The sequence below is a fragment of the Aquarana catesbeiana genome, linkage group LG02 (assembly GCF_042186555.1).
Source record: "Aquarana catesbeiana isolate 2022-GZ linkage group LG02, ASM4218655v1, whole genome shotgun sequence".
NCBI classification, from domain to species: domain Eukaryota; kingdom Metazoa; phylum Chordata; class Amphibia; order Anura; family Ranidae; genus Aquarana; species Aquarana catesbeiana.
Genome location: NC_133325.1, coordinates 392,712,150 through 392,728,557, shown reverse-complemented (window position 1 = coordinate 392,728,557; position 16,408 = coordinate 392,712,150). Strand labels below are relative to the sequence as shown.

The following is a 16,408-nucleotide window of genomic DNA, read 5'->3' as shown; positions in this document are numbered from 1 at the left end:
TAGAATTATTACTAGTATTTGGGTTAAGGTAGATGTAGTTACTCTGTAAAAAAAATGTTATCAGGCAAGATTCATGGCTTTCATTTCAGACTTTATTCTTAATACAAAGCTATTGGGGCTAAGCACTTCTGGGATAGTTCTGTGCAAAATAAAACTTGAAAGGTCGTTTCATTAACGCAAAATTACAAAAAAGCTTGGGTTACAATTATATACTTATCACTTGTAACAAGAGCTTATCCATTTCCAAGCATGAACGCTTTTCTTTTTTGTAATTTTATCCATTTACAGGCAGTATCTCGTAGTACATTTAAATTTCTTCATTATTTTTCATACTTATCAGTGCTATATGCCCTTCTTATCTGCCAGTCCCCACTACCTTCTGTCTGGTACTCACTTTGCCTTAAGCCTTTCCTCAGGGACTATGATAACTGCCGTCTATCATTTCAGTAAAAAAGTATAAACACATATGGCCAACATGTTATTAGTGTCGTTTTCTGCTTGATTTAACAGTTTTGGAAGATAGAGAGAAAATAATAACTAGAAAATGGTACATCTCTAATTGATTGTAGCAGGCACTGAAGAGAGAGATGATTTGATTTAGATCTCTCCTTAAAGGGTGTGCCTGGTCCAAAGAAAAAAAAAAACTATTCAGTGTATCTTTGCATCTTTACAATACAATACTTGCACATGTCCCCTTGTTTTTATATAAAAAATTCTGAACGTACAGAAAAATACCTATTAATCTGCCTGGAATTCAGTGTGCTGTTAATTTTCTGTTTGAGCTAACAACACAGTGACTCGGCAGCAATGTAATCCAAACCAACTTTTTTAGCCTTATTCTTTTCTGCTGGACTACATAACCACTTTTCCCCTTCCTCATCCCCACAACATGAGAAGGAGGTCTGCTGTAGTCCAACATGGGAGAAGTCTGATAAAACTGCTTGGTATTTCAATGCAGCAGAGTGTTGTCAGCTTAAACAGGAAGTCAGGAGTTCACTGGATATCTGGCAGGACCAGCAGGTGTTTTTCTGTACAGTATCTGCAGAATGTTTGTAAGAGACAGAACATTGGAAATGTGTATGTTTTGCAGAGACGCACAATTTAACAGAGCAGAGGTGTTCCCCCTCTCACAAACCTCTCCTTTTTTATCACTTGCCAGGTCTACAATAATTCGATTTAAACTGCTATATGTAATCTTGTTTATACTGATGTAATTGATAATTATGTACTACTATATCACTACATATAGATAGTTGATCCTCCAAGCACAAGAGAGACAAGAGTCCTGCTTTTAAGGGAGGCCTTGACTTGTCATTATAGTAAATAATCTGTTAGGGGTCCTTTTTTGTTTTATATCTATTCTTTGTTATTGTTTTTTTTTTCTTTTGTCAGCGGTCCATAGCTACTTTTTAGGAAAAAAATGCATGTTAAAGAACCTTTCAATTAACATTTAGATGTAAGACTTACATACGGATTTGTGTACTATTGTCAAAAACGTGCAACATGATATTTCCTTACCCATTTTTAAGCTAGCCCATCCCTATTCCATCTCTTTTGCTTAGTTTTACTGAACTATTTTACTTTTTCTCTTCCAGTTGGGAAGCGACCTTGGGGGCGGCATTGGAGGAAGTCCCGCGGTAAGATACTTATAATACTCTTAATTACTTTTTTTTTTCAGATCGAGTGATTTGTAAATATTCAGGTTTATTTTATACTGTCTGATTTCATAAACCCATGGACAGCTGAAATGTCTTACAGCTAGTCCATACCAATCATTAATGTGGAGCAACAACTGTAAAGTAAAAATGTATAAATGGAACGGTTTTACCTGCCTAAGGCTGGCATTAGATGGAACATCCACGGGTTGAAGGAAAGAAATTTGCTCGATTCCCCTATCAACACAGATGATGTTGATAGCGGAATCCCTCACACCGAGCCATCTCCTGGTGAAGATGGTAGGGGGGGTTGGTGGCAGTGAAAGCTATCTCCACCTGGAGAGCACAGTAATTATTTCTAGAGGCAATAGCAGCCGTTTGCGATAATGGCATGTGAAATCTGGCAGGCTTGTTGTACTCGAGTTGATCAATTTGGATGCATTCAGCCTGCCCATACATGGTTTGTATCTCAGCCGGTTCAGCAGGAACCGGCTGAGATTCGAACCGTCTATAGCCAACTTAAGGATTTTTTTGTTTAACACAGCTTGTGATTCACATACCTCTGCCACACTGTAGAGCCATTTGGGTGATGCCAATACTTTGGCAGCTTCCTTGTGCTCATTGGCCAATAAATGTCCCACCCGACAACCTGTGCAGTGTGGAAAAAGTGTGAATTACAAGACTGGTACAAAAACATTTCACTCAAGGTGTTAATTAACCAAAACTGCCTAGGAGGCAGGAGGCTAAGCAAATAGTCCAATACATACAGTCAGGTCCATAAATATTGGGACATTGACACAATTCTAATCTTTTTGGCTCCATACACCACCAGAATGGATTTGAAATGAAACGAACAAGATGTGCTTTAACTGCAGACTTTCAGCTTTAATTTGAGGATATTTACATCCAAATCAGGTGAACGGTGTAGGAATTATATGTGCCTCACATTTTTTAAGGGACCAAAAGTAATGGGACAATTGGCTGCTCAGCTGTTCCACGGCCAGGTGTGTGTGTTATTCCCTCATTATCCCATTTACAAGGAGCAGATAAAAGGTCCAGACTTCATTTCAAGTGTGCTATTTGCATTTGGAATCTGTTGCTGTCAACTCTCAATATGAGATCCAAAGAGCTGTCACTATCAGTGAAGCAAGCCATCGTTAGGCTGGAAAAACAAAACAAACCCATCAGAGAGATAGCAAAAACATTAGGCGTGGCCAAATCGACTGTTTGGAACATCCTTAAAAAGAAAGAATGCACCTTTTGAGCTCAACACCAAAAGACCCGGAAGACCATGGAAAACAACTGCGGTGGATGACCGAAGAATTCTTTCCCTGGTGAAGAAAACACCCTTCACAACAGTTGGCCAGATCAAGAACACTCTCCAGGAGGTAGGTGTATGTGTGTCAAAGTCAACAATCAAGAGAAGACTTCACCAGAGTGAATACAGAGGGTTCACCACAAGATGTAAACCATTGGTGAGCCTCAAAAACAGGAAGGCCAGATTAGAGTTTGCCAAACAACATCTAAAAAAGCCTTCACAGTTCTAGAACAACATCCTATGGACAGATGAGACCTAGATCAACTTGTACCAGAGTGATGGGAAGAGAAGAGTATGGAGAAGGAAAGGAACTGCTCATGATCCAAAGCATACCACCTCATCAGTGAAGCATGGTGGTGGTAGTGTCATGGCGTGGGCATATATGGCTGCCAATGTAACTGGTCTGCAGTTAAAGCACATCTTGTTTGTTTCATTACAAATCCATTGTGGTGGTGTATAGAGCCAAAAAGATTAGAATTGTGTTGATGTCCCAATATGTATGGACCTGACTGTAAAGTGTATTGACCAGGCCCTCATCATTTTAGTAATTGTCCCTCAATACAAGACTGCATAAATCCAGGTCATCATAGTAAATGATAAATGTCTGTAGGGGGTCCAAACCGCTCTGTGCAGAATGGCTCAGGCCATTCTTTGGTTTTATATGCTGCAAAGCTGCCTCCCTTCTCTACTCTGTGGACATCTGTGACGAAAGATTTTTAATAACTGACAGCGTGCATGTGATACTTGCCTGATGGTAATTACTGCCTCCTCAAATGGAGACCAAGAAGGACCTAGAGATTGAGCTATACCACTCCAAGTATGGGTTTCAGGAGCTGCTGAAGGATGCAATGGCTTTTTTGGGGGTTGGTGGGAGAGCAGAGTACACCACAGCGATAGAATACAGGGCTAGAATGGGGATGGACAGAAGATGCTGGCTGCTCGCCTGACTTATGTTGTGAAGTTGTCCCATGAAGTTGCATATTTTCTCAAGATAACTGCTTTCTTTGAGTTAGGTAGAGTGGAGTTGTTCCTTCTAGATGATTTCCAGAATGAATGGAAATCTCTACTTGTCATACTGAAACTTGACCTGTGAAATACAGTGATTCTAATTTTGCAGACACACTATGATATTGCCTTGTACTAACTCTGTTCCTGTCTTTTAAAGCAAAGATAAGGAGTGAAGAAAGTTCTCTAAATGCAACACATACAGTAATAAAATTTGCAAAGGTTCCATACTTTTCTCTTTCTGCTTTCTGTCTTTAGCCCCATTTGCGATGATGATGTACAAACTATATAATGGTCATCTATGGCTTTCTTGTTTTTACTTTTTTCTATTGGGTTGTTTTTGAATAAAATGTCTTGTAAATATTGGCTAAACCATGTGGACGTAGGCATTGTAATCCCTTAATAATTTATGTCTTAACTACATGGGAGTTCTTGGAAAAATAAAATGTCTTTTTGTTTGAGCCATGCAGCAAAAACTGCCCTCAATCAGTTTCTCCATGGGGAACTTCCTTAACATTTTGTAGCGATCGTGTGTGCATGTTTGATTGTGGATGGTCATGAAGTGCACCAGTCATAGACATCTGTTTGACATGCAGTTTTCTAGCCTGTCTACAGAAGTCATTAAGGTTCAGTATGAAGCATGACAATGCATGGCTTAAATGCTAGTACTTTTGAATACATGACTCCTTTGATTGCAAATCAACCCCAAATTGTCCCTGTGGTTTAAACATAATACACTCTTGATTTTTTCTTTTTTCTTTTTAAAGCATAGGCGATTTAGTGTTGGAAATAAGGCAGCTGTCAGATAGGGGTTAATATCCTACTACTAAGTGATGTCAACCGGGCTGCAGCGGTGCCTGATAAATGGTGAATAGATTGCAAAAGTCTCTGAAAACATGTCAATTGGGTGTCTAGATTTAAACACTTATGACTGCTACCCACAGTAATCAAAGATGCAAGCAACTTTCACATGTATTTTTTATTAAAATTGGCAGTAGTTGTAAACAACAGATTTTTTCTTTCAAGCACTTCCTCTTTTCCATAACTAATTAAAAATTGTATCTTTCTCTGACAGGTTTTACATTCTGTGTAAGTTTTCTGTGCAATATATATATATTTTTTCAGCAAGTGTATTAAAGTAGAACTAAAGGCAAAACTTTTTTTTTCATTTCGGATAGAGCAAGGGATAGTTATAACCCATCAGATTTTTTTTCACCAACTGTGTCCCAGAGATTTACCTTTACTTCCTGTCCTATAGCCTAACAGGAAGCAAGAGGAAATCCCTGCAAATGAAAGGAACTCCTAGGAGAACCCCATTGGAAGATTTCTCCTCTATTACTTTTCTGGGGACAACTCAAAATTTGTGATTTTCTTTTACTTTTACTTTCACTTTCGTTGATAATGGTAAACAGGATAAATAGAGAGAGGGTGAATCTCCCTAACGGGCGGAAAGACGTCAATAAAAACTGGTGTTCTAATCCATCTCCACTCTATCCAAACCTAAAAAAAAAAGTTTTGGCTATATTTTAAGGCCAGAACCTCTCTGAATATCACACTGTGATCAATACTTAGGATAATCAAATTACAAAAATTACATATTCATAGTTGAAATAAAGTCTCTCAAAATATCTTGCGTTGTGCTTGTTTTTCACCAAATGTGCTCCTTCAACTGTGTGACCACCACCAGTTGTGCTCTTACCTGGACTCCATGATCTTACATGCTATGTAGGGTCAAATAAGGCTTGCGTCTCCCTCTGTAGACAATATATTATCTCCATAGTCTCGAAAAACTTTTTTCCTGGTGGTAATGCCTCCTTCTGTGCTCTGGTAATGATCTACTATCTCCACCCGATAATTTGGATACTGTCCCTTTTAAGGCACTCTTCAGCTGTCTCCAACAGCTCAGCAGTAGATGAGACAAAAAATACTACACAGCTTTTTTATCCTTTTAAACATTTATTCACTCTCTCCACAATTAGCAGAATAGTACTCGCATTAGAATGATGCTAACCAGCATTTGCAGAAATTGCTCTCCAGTTAAACAGCTGTGGCTCTCCTAAACTTTTTACCAATTTTCTGCTTTACCCATGCGTGACGATGTTATCCAGTAACCCCTGCACCTACACATATCAGCACAGGGTTCCCCCTATGGAAGTCACGTGACAAAACGCGTAGGAGTGAGGCTTACTGGATGATGTCATCACGCATGGATAAAATGGAATATCAATAACTAGCATAGAGCCACAACTGTTTAACTGGAGAGTAATTTCTGCATATGCTGGTTTACTTTGGTGCAGTTTAGCATCGAGTGTTATTCTGCAAATTGTGGCGAGAGTGAATAAATGAGTAAAAAGATAAAGTGCTATGTAGTATTTCTTGTCCTATATACTGCTGAGAGGTTGGAGAGTGCCTTAAGGGGACAGTATCCTAATTATTCGTCTGAGATATTGGATCATTGCCAGAGCACAGAAGGAGGCATTACCACCAGGGAAAGTGGTTAGAGAAACTAAGGAGATAATATATGTCCACAGAGGGGGCTGCAAGCCTTACTTGACCCTACATAGCATGTAAGGTCGTGGAGACCAGGTGAGACCACAACTGGTGGTGGTCAAACAATTACAGGAGCACGTTTGGTGAAAAAGAACACAATAACTTTTGAGAGACTTATTTTAATTCTGAGTATGTATTTTTTGTGATTTGATTATCCTATTGAGTATTGATCACGGTGTGATATTCAGATAGAAGTCTGATTATATTAGTACACTAAAACTTTTATTTTTTTAATTTGAATCTTGTATGTAATCATAGTAGCTCACAAGACACAACTTAATTTTTCAAGTGAGAAAAATATTTTCTTTTTTGGGACACAGAGAGCTGTAAGAATCTGACAGAAGCTTTAACTCTTCTCTGCAGCTAACTTCCTTCCCTCTTTTCATTAAGAAGAAAGGAAGAGTAACCCAATCATATAGAAATCTTTCCAGTAAGTTGGAAACTTTGTGTGAGCATTTTCAAAGCTGATATGATCAAGAAAAAAATAGGGGTTTAAGTTTTATCAAGACATAACACACTGGGGTTGATTTACCAAAGGCAAATCCACTTTGCACTACATGTGCAGTCGCTTTAGATCTGAGGGGAAGCTCTGCTGATTTTATCTTCTGATCATGTACAAGCAAAAATGTTGTTTTTTATTTTCTTTGCATGTCCCCCTCAAATCTACAGCGACTGCACTTTCAAGTGCAGTTGGAATGCAAAGTGGATTTGCCTTTAATAAATAAACCCCCCTGTGTACCTGTTTGTGTTAAATGGTGCCTGTAATTACCTTATCTCAGATCCTTTTTGGCCAGTTATGTGACCTCCTGCCCGTCTTCTCTTACGATCTAAGGGCTACAACGGGAGGGGCCGAGATCCTCCTCTGACTTCAGCCGGGGAGGTCGCGTGACCGCTGTGCTGTCCGCTCAGCCCCTCCAGCTGTAGCCCTTAGATCAGAGGAGGAGAGCGGCCGAAGGTCAGGTGACTGGCTAGAACAGATCCGAGATAAGGTAATTACAGGCATCGTTTTACACAAACAGGTACACAGTGTGTCATGTCTGTCTTGTAAATAGAGGGTCTGGCATTAATATTTATTTCAATTTACTGCCAGCTACTAATATAGTGAGGGAAAAAAGTATTTGATCCTCTGCTGATTTTGTATGTTTGCCCCCTTACAAAGAAATGATCAGTCTATAATTTTAATGGTAGGTTTATTTTAACAGTGAGAGACAGAATAACAACAAAAATATCCAGAAAAACACATTTCAAAAAAGTTATAAATTGATTTGCATTTTTATGAGTGAAATAAGTATTTGACCCCTTTGCAAAACATGACTTAGTACTTGGTGGCAAAACCCTTGTTTGCTATCACAGAGGTCAGACATTTCTTGTAGTTGGCCACCAGGTTTGCACACATCTCAGGAGGGATTTTGTCCCACTCCTTTTTGCAGATCCTCTCCAAGTCAGGTTTTGAGGCTGACATTTGGTAACTTGAACCTTCAACTCCCTCCACATATTTTCCATGTGATTAAGGTCTGGACACGGGCTAGGCCACTCCAGGACCTTAACCACTTCAATACCAGGCACTTATACACCTTCCTGCCCAAGCCAATTTTCAGCTTTCAGCGCTGTCGCAATTTGAATGACAATTGCGCGGTCATGCTACACTGTACCAAAACAAATTTTTTATCATTTTGTTCCCACAATTTTTTGCGCAACAAATAAAAAAGACCGAAAATTTAGAAAATAAAAAGTTTTTCTTTTGTTTCTGTTAACATTTTTTGTAAATAAGTATGTTTTCTTCTTCAATGATGGGCACTGCTATGGCTGACGGGCACTGATAAGGTGACACCAATGAGGTGGCACTAATGGGCACTGCTATGCGGCACTGATGGGCACTCATAGGCGGGACTGATGGGTACTTATGGGTGGCACTGATGGTCACTGATAGGTGGGCATGGCTGGGCACTGATGGGTGGCATTGCTGGGCATCACTTGTCTGTACTGATCCATAATGTTGCCAGTCAGTGCCCATTTGTGGGCAGTGATTGGCATATTTTTTTATATGTGGATGATCATGGGGTACATACCTGGCCATCCACATGCTGGGGGCTTCCCTGGTGGTCCTGGAGGCTTCCCTGGTTGTCCAGTGTGGGCATTCGTGGGGGGGCTGCGCTGATAAACAATCGGCACAGACACACACACACACCACCCCCCCCCCGTCAGGAGAGCTGCCGATCTGCTCTCCTCGACTCGCGTCTATCAGACACGAGTGAGGAAAAGCCGATCAACGGCTCTTTCTGTTTACATAGTGATCAGCCAGGATTGGACACGGTTGATCACGTGGTAAAGAGCCTCCATCAGAGGCTCTTTACCTAGATCGGTGTAGCAGTGTTTCAGACTGACATACCACACCACCGATTGCCATGATGTGCGCCCTCCCGGGCACGCGGCGGCTGTTATCCTGCTGGTCGTCATATGACGCCCAGTCAGGATAACTGAACCACCGCCCAGCCGTCATTTTGCTATAGGCCGGGCAGGAAGTGGTAAATGTGCTTTTTTTTTGAGCCACTCCTTTGTTGTCTTCGCTGTGTGTTTTGGGTCATTGTCATGCTGGAATACCCATCCACGACCCATTTTCAATGCCCTGGCTGAGGGAAGGAGGTTCTCACCCAAGATGTGACAGTACATGGCCCTGTCCATCATCCCTTTGATGCTGTGAAGTTGTTCTGTCCCCTTAGCAGAAAAACACCCCCAAAGCATAATGTTTCCACCTCCATGTTTGACGGTGGGGATGGTGTTCTTGAGGTCATAGGAAGCATTCCTCCTCCTCCAAACATGGCGAGTTAAGTTGATGCCAAAGAGCTTGATTTTTGGTCTCATCTGACCACAACACTTTCACCTAGTTCTCCTCTAAATCATTCAGATGTTCATTGGCAAACTTCACACGGGCCTGTACATGTGCTTTCTTAAACAGGGGGACCTTGTGGGCGCTGCAGGATTTCAGTCCTTCACAGCGTAGTGTGTTATCAATTGTTCATTGACGATATTATCCAGTGAAGTTCTGGACTGATTTCTCAGTATTCTCATGATAATTGAAACTCCACGAGGTAAGATCTTGCATGGAGCCCCAGACCGAGGGAGATTGACAGTTATTTTGTGTTTTTTCCATTTGCGAATAATCACACCATCTGTTGTCACCCTCTCACCAAGCTGCTTGGCGATGGTCTTGTAGCCCATTCCAGCCTTGTATAGGTCTACAATCTTGTCCCTGACATCCTTGGACAGCTCTTTGGTCTTGGCCATGGCGAAGAGATTGGAATCTGATTGATTGATTGCTTCCGTGGACAGGTATCTTTTATACAGGTAACGAGCTGAGATTAGAAGCACTCCTTTAAGCGAGTGCTCATAATCTCAGCTCATTACCTATATGGAAGACACCTGGGAGCCAGAAATCTTGCTGATTGATAGGGGATCAAATACTTATTTCACTCATTAAATGCAAATCAATTTATAACTTTTTTGAAATGCGTTTTTCCTGGATGTTTTTGTTGTTCTGTCTCTCACTGTTAAAGTAAACCTACCATTAAAATAATAGACTGATCATTTCTTTTGTTTCTTCTGTCAAGCTCGGTTCACACCTAAACCGTCCGCAGATTGCACAGCAACGCTGTCCTTCCCTGTTCTCCGTTTCAGGAAGAATCAGGGCAGAATCTTTTGCCTCAATTCGGCCCTGAAATGGAGCCAAAGACGCACAGCGTTTCTGTGCAGTGCGCTCCACAGCCGCAACGGAGATATGTGAACCGGCTCCATAGGGAGCCATTCACATTCTCCTGCTATGCGAATTAGATGCGGGGAAACCCGCATTTAATTCGCATAGGTGTGAACCCGACCTTAGTGGACAAATGTACAAAATCAGCAGGGGATCAAATACTTTTTTCCCCCTCACTGTAGCAGCAGGAAGGGAGGAGAGGGTGGCTCACAGGAGCTGACAGGCAGGAAAGGAGGAGGAGAGCACTCTTCTGTTTAATCTGCTTCAAAGCAACAGGATCTCTCTTTCTTAAGGGTTACAACCACTTTAAAAAATGTGCACCAGTTGTATTGTATTGTCTTGATTAAAGCCCTTGTTCTTCAGCACCGCGATTTTTCCTGGAGATATGATGCATGCGCAGACAACCCATGAGTATCTGCTAGGTCCAGTAGAGTGTGCACATGTGCTGGATCCCAGAACATGTGTAAACATGCTGCAGAGTCTCTACAAGTAGTTTTGCAGATCCCCCACAGCGTGTCTGTGCATGCACAGTTTCTCACAAACCACTTCTTGAATGCTATGTCACATATTCCAGGAACTAGTTTTTGAGATGCCACACATGTGCAGACACATGGCATCAGTCTCTGGCAGAGAAGTGCAGCATGTCTGCCCATGCAAGTGGGCTGTGACATCATCCTGACCTAGGCCAGCATGTAGGAATTAAAAACAAAACATGTAGAAAAACATTTTAGTTTATAATTTTAATAATTTAAAGCCTTAGACCCCTTTCACACTGAGGTGCTTTACAGGCGCTATATCGCTAAAAATAGCGCCTGCAAAGCGCCTCTCCTTTCACTCCAATGTGAAAGCCCGAGTGCTTTCACACTGAAGCGGTGCACTGGCAGGATGCTAAAAAAAGTACTGCAAGCAGCATCTTTGAGGCGCTGTAGGAGCGGTGTATACACCACTCCTAAAGCACCCCTGCCCATTGAAATTAATGGGTAGCGCCGCTAAAGCGGCACTTTGCGGGCGCTTTTAACCCTTTTTATTCCGTTAGCGGGGTTAAAAGCAAAAACAACGGTGAAGCGCCGCTAAAATTAGCGGTGCTTTACCACTGACACCTGGGCGCTGCCAGCGTAAAAAGTGCCCTAACTCAGCTTTTGTTGAGAAAAACATTCCCCTCTGGGTGATCTATGTACACTGTAGTGATTTTAACAAACTTTGTTGCAGATTCCTACCTTTTGTTATTCTGAAGAAATACCTGGGTGTTTGTGTCCATGTTCAGAGTGAATCTGAGAGAGGTTTTATAATTATTAATCAGCTGCTGCATCTGTTACATTTTGTTGCAGAGGATGCTAAAGGATGCTTTCCAGAGTGAGAGCGATAACACCAAATTTAACACACCTGTTCCCCATTCACACCTGAGACCTTGTAACACTAATAAGTCACATGACACCAGGGAGGGAAAATGGCTAATTGGGCTCAATTTGGACATTTTCACTTAGGCCCCTTTCACACTGGGGCGGTAGGGGGCGTCGGCGGTAAAACAGCGCTATATTAAGCGCTCTTTTACCGCGGTATTCGGCTGCTAGCGGTGCGGTTTTAACCCCCCGCTGGCGGCCGAAAAAGGGTTAAAACCACTCGTATAGCGTGGCTATTGCCGCGGTATAGCCGCGCTGTCCCATTGATTTCAATGGGCATTAGTGGTTTAGGAGCGGTGAATACACCGCTCCTTCACCGCTCCAAAGATGCGGCTGACAGGAGATTTTTTCTTCTCCTGCCAGCGCACCGCTTCAGTGTGAAAGCCCTCGGGCTTTCACACTGAACAAACAGCGGAGGCTGTTTAGGGGCGGTTTGCAGGCACTATTTTTAGCGCAATAACGCCTGCAAACCGCCCCAGTGTGAAAGGGGTCTTAGGGGTGTACTCACTTTTGTTGCCAGCGATTTAGACATTAATGGCTGTGTGTTGAGTTATTTTGAGGGGACAGCACATTTTTACACTGTTATACAAGGTGTACACTCACTACTTTACATTGTAGCAAAGTGTCATATCTTCAGTGTTGTCACATGAAAAGATATAATAAAATATTTACAAAAATGTGAGGGGTGTACTCACTTTTGTGAGATACTGTACATGATACAATTTTCTTGTTCAATTACCATTATAAAATCTATAAAAAATGTAGCGCATAAAAAATATGATATGTGAGCATCACAGACGCCTCAAATCTGTAAACCAGGTGTAGTGGAATACCGCAAAGAATGGAGTGGGGATAGGGTGAAGTCCATATAAATAAAACCAAAGAGAAGTGAAAGTCCCCAAATAAATATGTACATAAAAAGTCACTGGCAATGGGAATGTTCCCAATGTGGACAGAAGCCTGGGTTGGTCAACACACAGATACGGCTTCAACCTGCAACAGCATCAAATCAAATAATGGTAGGCATGGACTCTTACCGGATCCTGTGGACTCCCCTGTCACATGACATGGAGTCGTGTAGGCATTTCGCCACTCAGGGCATGTAAACTGATATCCGGACCGTCAGGGCTCGCAGATGTTAATTCGCCAAACCTTCGCGGAGTTGACAGACGGATCTTCGCAGTGGGTATAAACAAAATTCTGCCGACTGGAATATGCAGTAGATAATGGAGATGGGGTATTTACTTCTCTCCCGGTATTATGTAAAAAGAAGAGCTTCCCCATGGTGCAGATAAAAAAGGTGGTATCTTTTATTGTAATAAAACCAGATACATAAAAACAAAGTGATCACTGTAAAAAGTCAAGGGCAACTTGAGAGAATAGGTCAATAGGCCCATAGGTCTTCTACTGGGGCCCCAGTTTGTTTTTATGTATCTGGTTTTATTACAATAAAAGATACCACCTTTTTTATCTGCACCATGGGGAAGCTCTTCTTTTCTTTTTACATAATACCGGGAGAGAAGTAAATACCCCATCTCCGTTATCTACTGCATATTCCAGTTGGCAGAATTTTGTTTATACCCACTGCGAAGATCCGTCTGACGACTCCGCGAAGATTTGGCGAATTAACATCTGCGAGCCCTGACGGTCCGGTTATCGGTTTACATGCCCTGAGTGGCGAAATGCCTACATGAATCCATGTCATATGACAGGGGAATCCACAGGATCCGGTAAGCGTTCATGCCTACCATTCTTTGATTTGATGCTGTTGCAGGTTGAAGTCGTATCTGTGTGTTGACCAACCCAGTCTTCTGTCCACACTGGGAACATTCCCATTGCCAGTGACTTTTTATGTACATATTTATTTGGGGACTTTCACTTCTCTTTGGTTTTATTTATATGGATTTCACTCTATCCCCACTCCATTCTTTGCGGTATTCCACTACACCTGGTTTACAGATTTGAGGTGTCTGTGACGCTCACATACCATATTTTTTTATGCGCTACATTTTTTATAGATTTTGTATTTTTGTTTGTCACATTGTATGTAGCTGCTTTATTTTCCAGCCTAGCGCAGTGTTTTTTTGTTTTTTCAATTTCCATTATATTTACCTTCAACTATGTAGTGCAAGGGCCTGTCTGATTGCATGCAAATTGAAAGTGTTTAGGTTTGACCTCATATTGCATGGTTTTGGTAAATCTAAAGGAAAATTGTATAATGTATGGCCAGCCGTAGGCCCCATACACGCTATTAGATTTTCTGCAGATTTTTGTCTTCAGACTTACCAAAACCATATAATATGAGGTCAAACCTTAAGGCTGCTTTCACACTGGGGCATTGGGGGCTTCGGTGGTAAATCGCCGCTATTTTTAACGATGCTATACCGGTGTTTTAGCGGCGCTATTCGGCCGCTAGCGGGGCGCTTTCAACCCCCGCTAGTGGCCGAAAAAGGGTTAAAACTGCCCATAAAGCGGCGGTTTGATTTCAATGGGCAGGTGCGCTTTAGGAGTGGTGTATACACCACTCCTACAGCGCTGCAAACATGCTGCTTGCAGGACTTTTTTTTACCGTCCTACAAGCGCACCGCTGCAGTGAGAAAGCACTTTCACACTGGAGAGATGGGAGAGGCTCTTTACAGGCGCTATGCAGGCGCTCTTTTTAGTGCTGTAGTGCCTGTAAAGTGCCTCAGTGTGAAAGCAGTCTAATGCCGCATACACACAGTCGGATTTTCCAACGGGAAATGTTCGATAGGAGCTTGTTGTCGGAAATTCAGACCATGTGTAGGCTCCATAGGGCATTTTCCGTCGAAATTTCCGACAAACAAAATTTGAGAACTGGATTACAAAGAGATTTTAGATCACAAAGTTCGACACATGCTCGGAATCAAGCAGAAGAGCTGCACTGGCTATTGAACTTCATTTTTCTCGGCTCGTCGTACGTCTTGTACGTCACCGCGTTCTTGACGTTCGGAATTTCCGACAACATTTGTGTGACCGTGTGTATGCAAGACAAGTTTGAGCCAACATCCGTCGGAAAAAAACATGGATTTTGTTGTCGGAATGTGTGATTGTGTGTAAGCGGCATAAGAGTTTCAATTTGTATGCAATCAGGCAGGCTCTTGCACTATATGGTTTTGGTAAATCTTAGGAAAAAATCTGCAGAAAATCGAATAGTGTGTATGGGGTCTTAATCTCTGCCCTTCCTGGCTTGCTGTAGGCTTTAGTGGTAGCACTGTCAGTCTCAAGGCAGCAGTTCCCTCCCTTTGCCCATAAAGACGGCATAATACATCCTTGTGTCATGCCTGTTCTGTACATTACATGCTGCCACCTTGAGCCTTTTCTGCAAGGAATCCCTGGTCCTTCCTTGGCTGCATCTTTTGAAATAAGAAGCAGGAAAGCATATTGCCTAATTTTAGAAGACTATCTTTGTGTGCTTTTCCATTGTATTTACATGTTTGTACTAGGATCTCCACTAAATATTCTATATTTTGGTGACGACTTTGGCTTTAATGGCCCCTGAAAAGATCTTTTTTTTTTTTTTTTTTTTTCTTTTTCCAGAAATTCTTCTGTTTATCATAAGGCTTTATGCATGGCTTCAGAGCTCGGGAAACGATGATATTTCCTGTGCATTTGAAATCTGATTTTTTTGGAAGGCGTCTCAGTCTAAAGTAGATAGGAGCTATACCACAGAGTGTCCAGTCTTGTACTTGAATAGTGTTTTTCTTTTTTGTTTTTTAGGTAGGACAGACATTTATTCCTTCCTCTGTACCAGCTACGTTTGCTCCATCGCCTACTCCAGCCGTGGTCAGCAGCGGACTCAATGATTTGTTTGAACTTTCAACTGGCATTGGAATGGCCCCAGGAGGATTTGTGTCTCCAAAAGCTGTAAGTACGGCCGACTTTCTATTGCATTACATTTGATTATATGGAATATGAGGTGTCATTGATCACTTTTAAATTGGCATGCTTCAATGGATTTAATATATCTGCCCACACATCAAAATGACACATCATTCACATGCATAGCTTTTTCTCTTCCTAGACCAGTTCATCAGGTTCAAATGTATTTAGATTCCTCAGTTCTATTCACTGGTGTTTTGTCATTAAATTATAACATAATGTACCTAACCTTTTTCATACTGAGCACAGCAAGTGTTTGCAGACAATTAGGTATTCATCACCTGCAGTGAAGTTTAGCAAAGTTGTTTAATTTCCCCATGTTGTTAAAGTCAATTACCTGCACTTACACAGAGATTCTGAATGTGACATAAGAGGATGGCAGGGTTATTTATGTTGCCCCCTGGGGACAATATGCAAATACAATTCTCCTGTGTTAAAATGGACTGTTTTTAAAATCCATAGTCCGTAGTACAAGCTAATTCCCTGAGAGAAAAATCATCTATAAAAAAAAAAAAATGCAGTGCATGTTGTGTTTTTGTTTCAATCATTTATAAAGCCCCATCATCTTCTTTGGTGTTTTATAGAGATCACTAAGTCATTTTATCAGCCACTGCCACCATTAGGTTTTATTATTATTATTGCTAACTCCTCTACAGATACACACATAGAAGCAAGAAGCCAGTATGCCAGTGCTGAGCTCACTATATACTGTTGTCATAGTTTCTGCAATTCAGTAGTATATCAGTTATGCCAAACATGTTCTTTCTACAGGTTATTGAATGCACAGCCATTGTCCCACCTGACAATAAATAAATCTTGTGATGGTGGG

The 16,408-nt window shown here is 41.5% G+C and overlaps 1 protein-coding gene across 2 annotated transcripts in view; it reads left to right on the top strand.

Moving 5' to 3' along the window:
* The window catches only part of AP2B1 (adaptor related protein complex 2 subunit beta 1), a 187,396-nt gene that overhangs the window by 121,159 nt on the left and 49,829 nt on the right, over positions 1 to 16,408 (top strand). For both annotated transcript variants that reach the window (XM_073615227.1, XM_073615226.1), the window contains 2 exons: positions 1,596 to 1,637; positions 15,418 to 15,564. In XM_073615227.1, the coding sequence (XP_073471328.1) occupies positions 1,596 to 1,637; positions 15,418 to 15,564 (189 nt within the window). The remainder of the gene's footprint in view (positions 1 to 1,595; positions 1,638 to 15,417; positions 15,565 to 16,408) is intronic.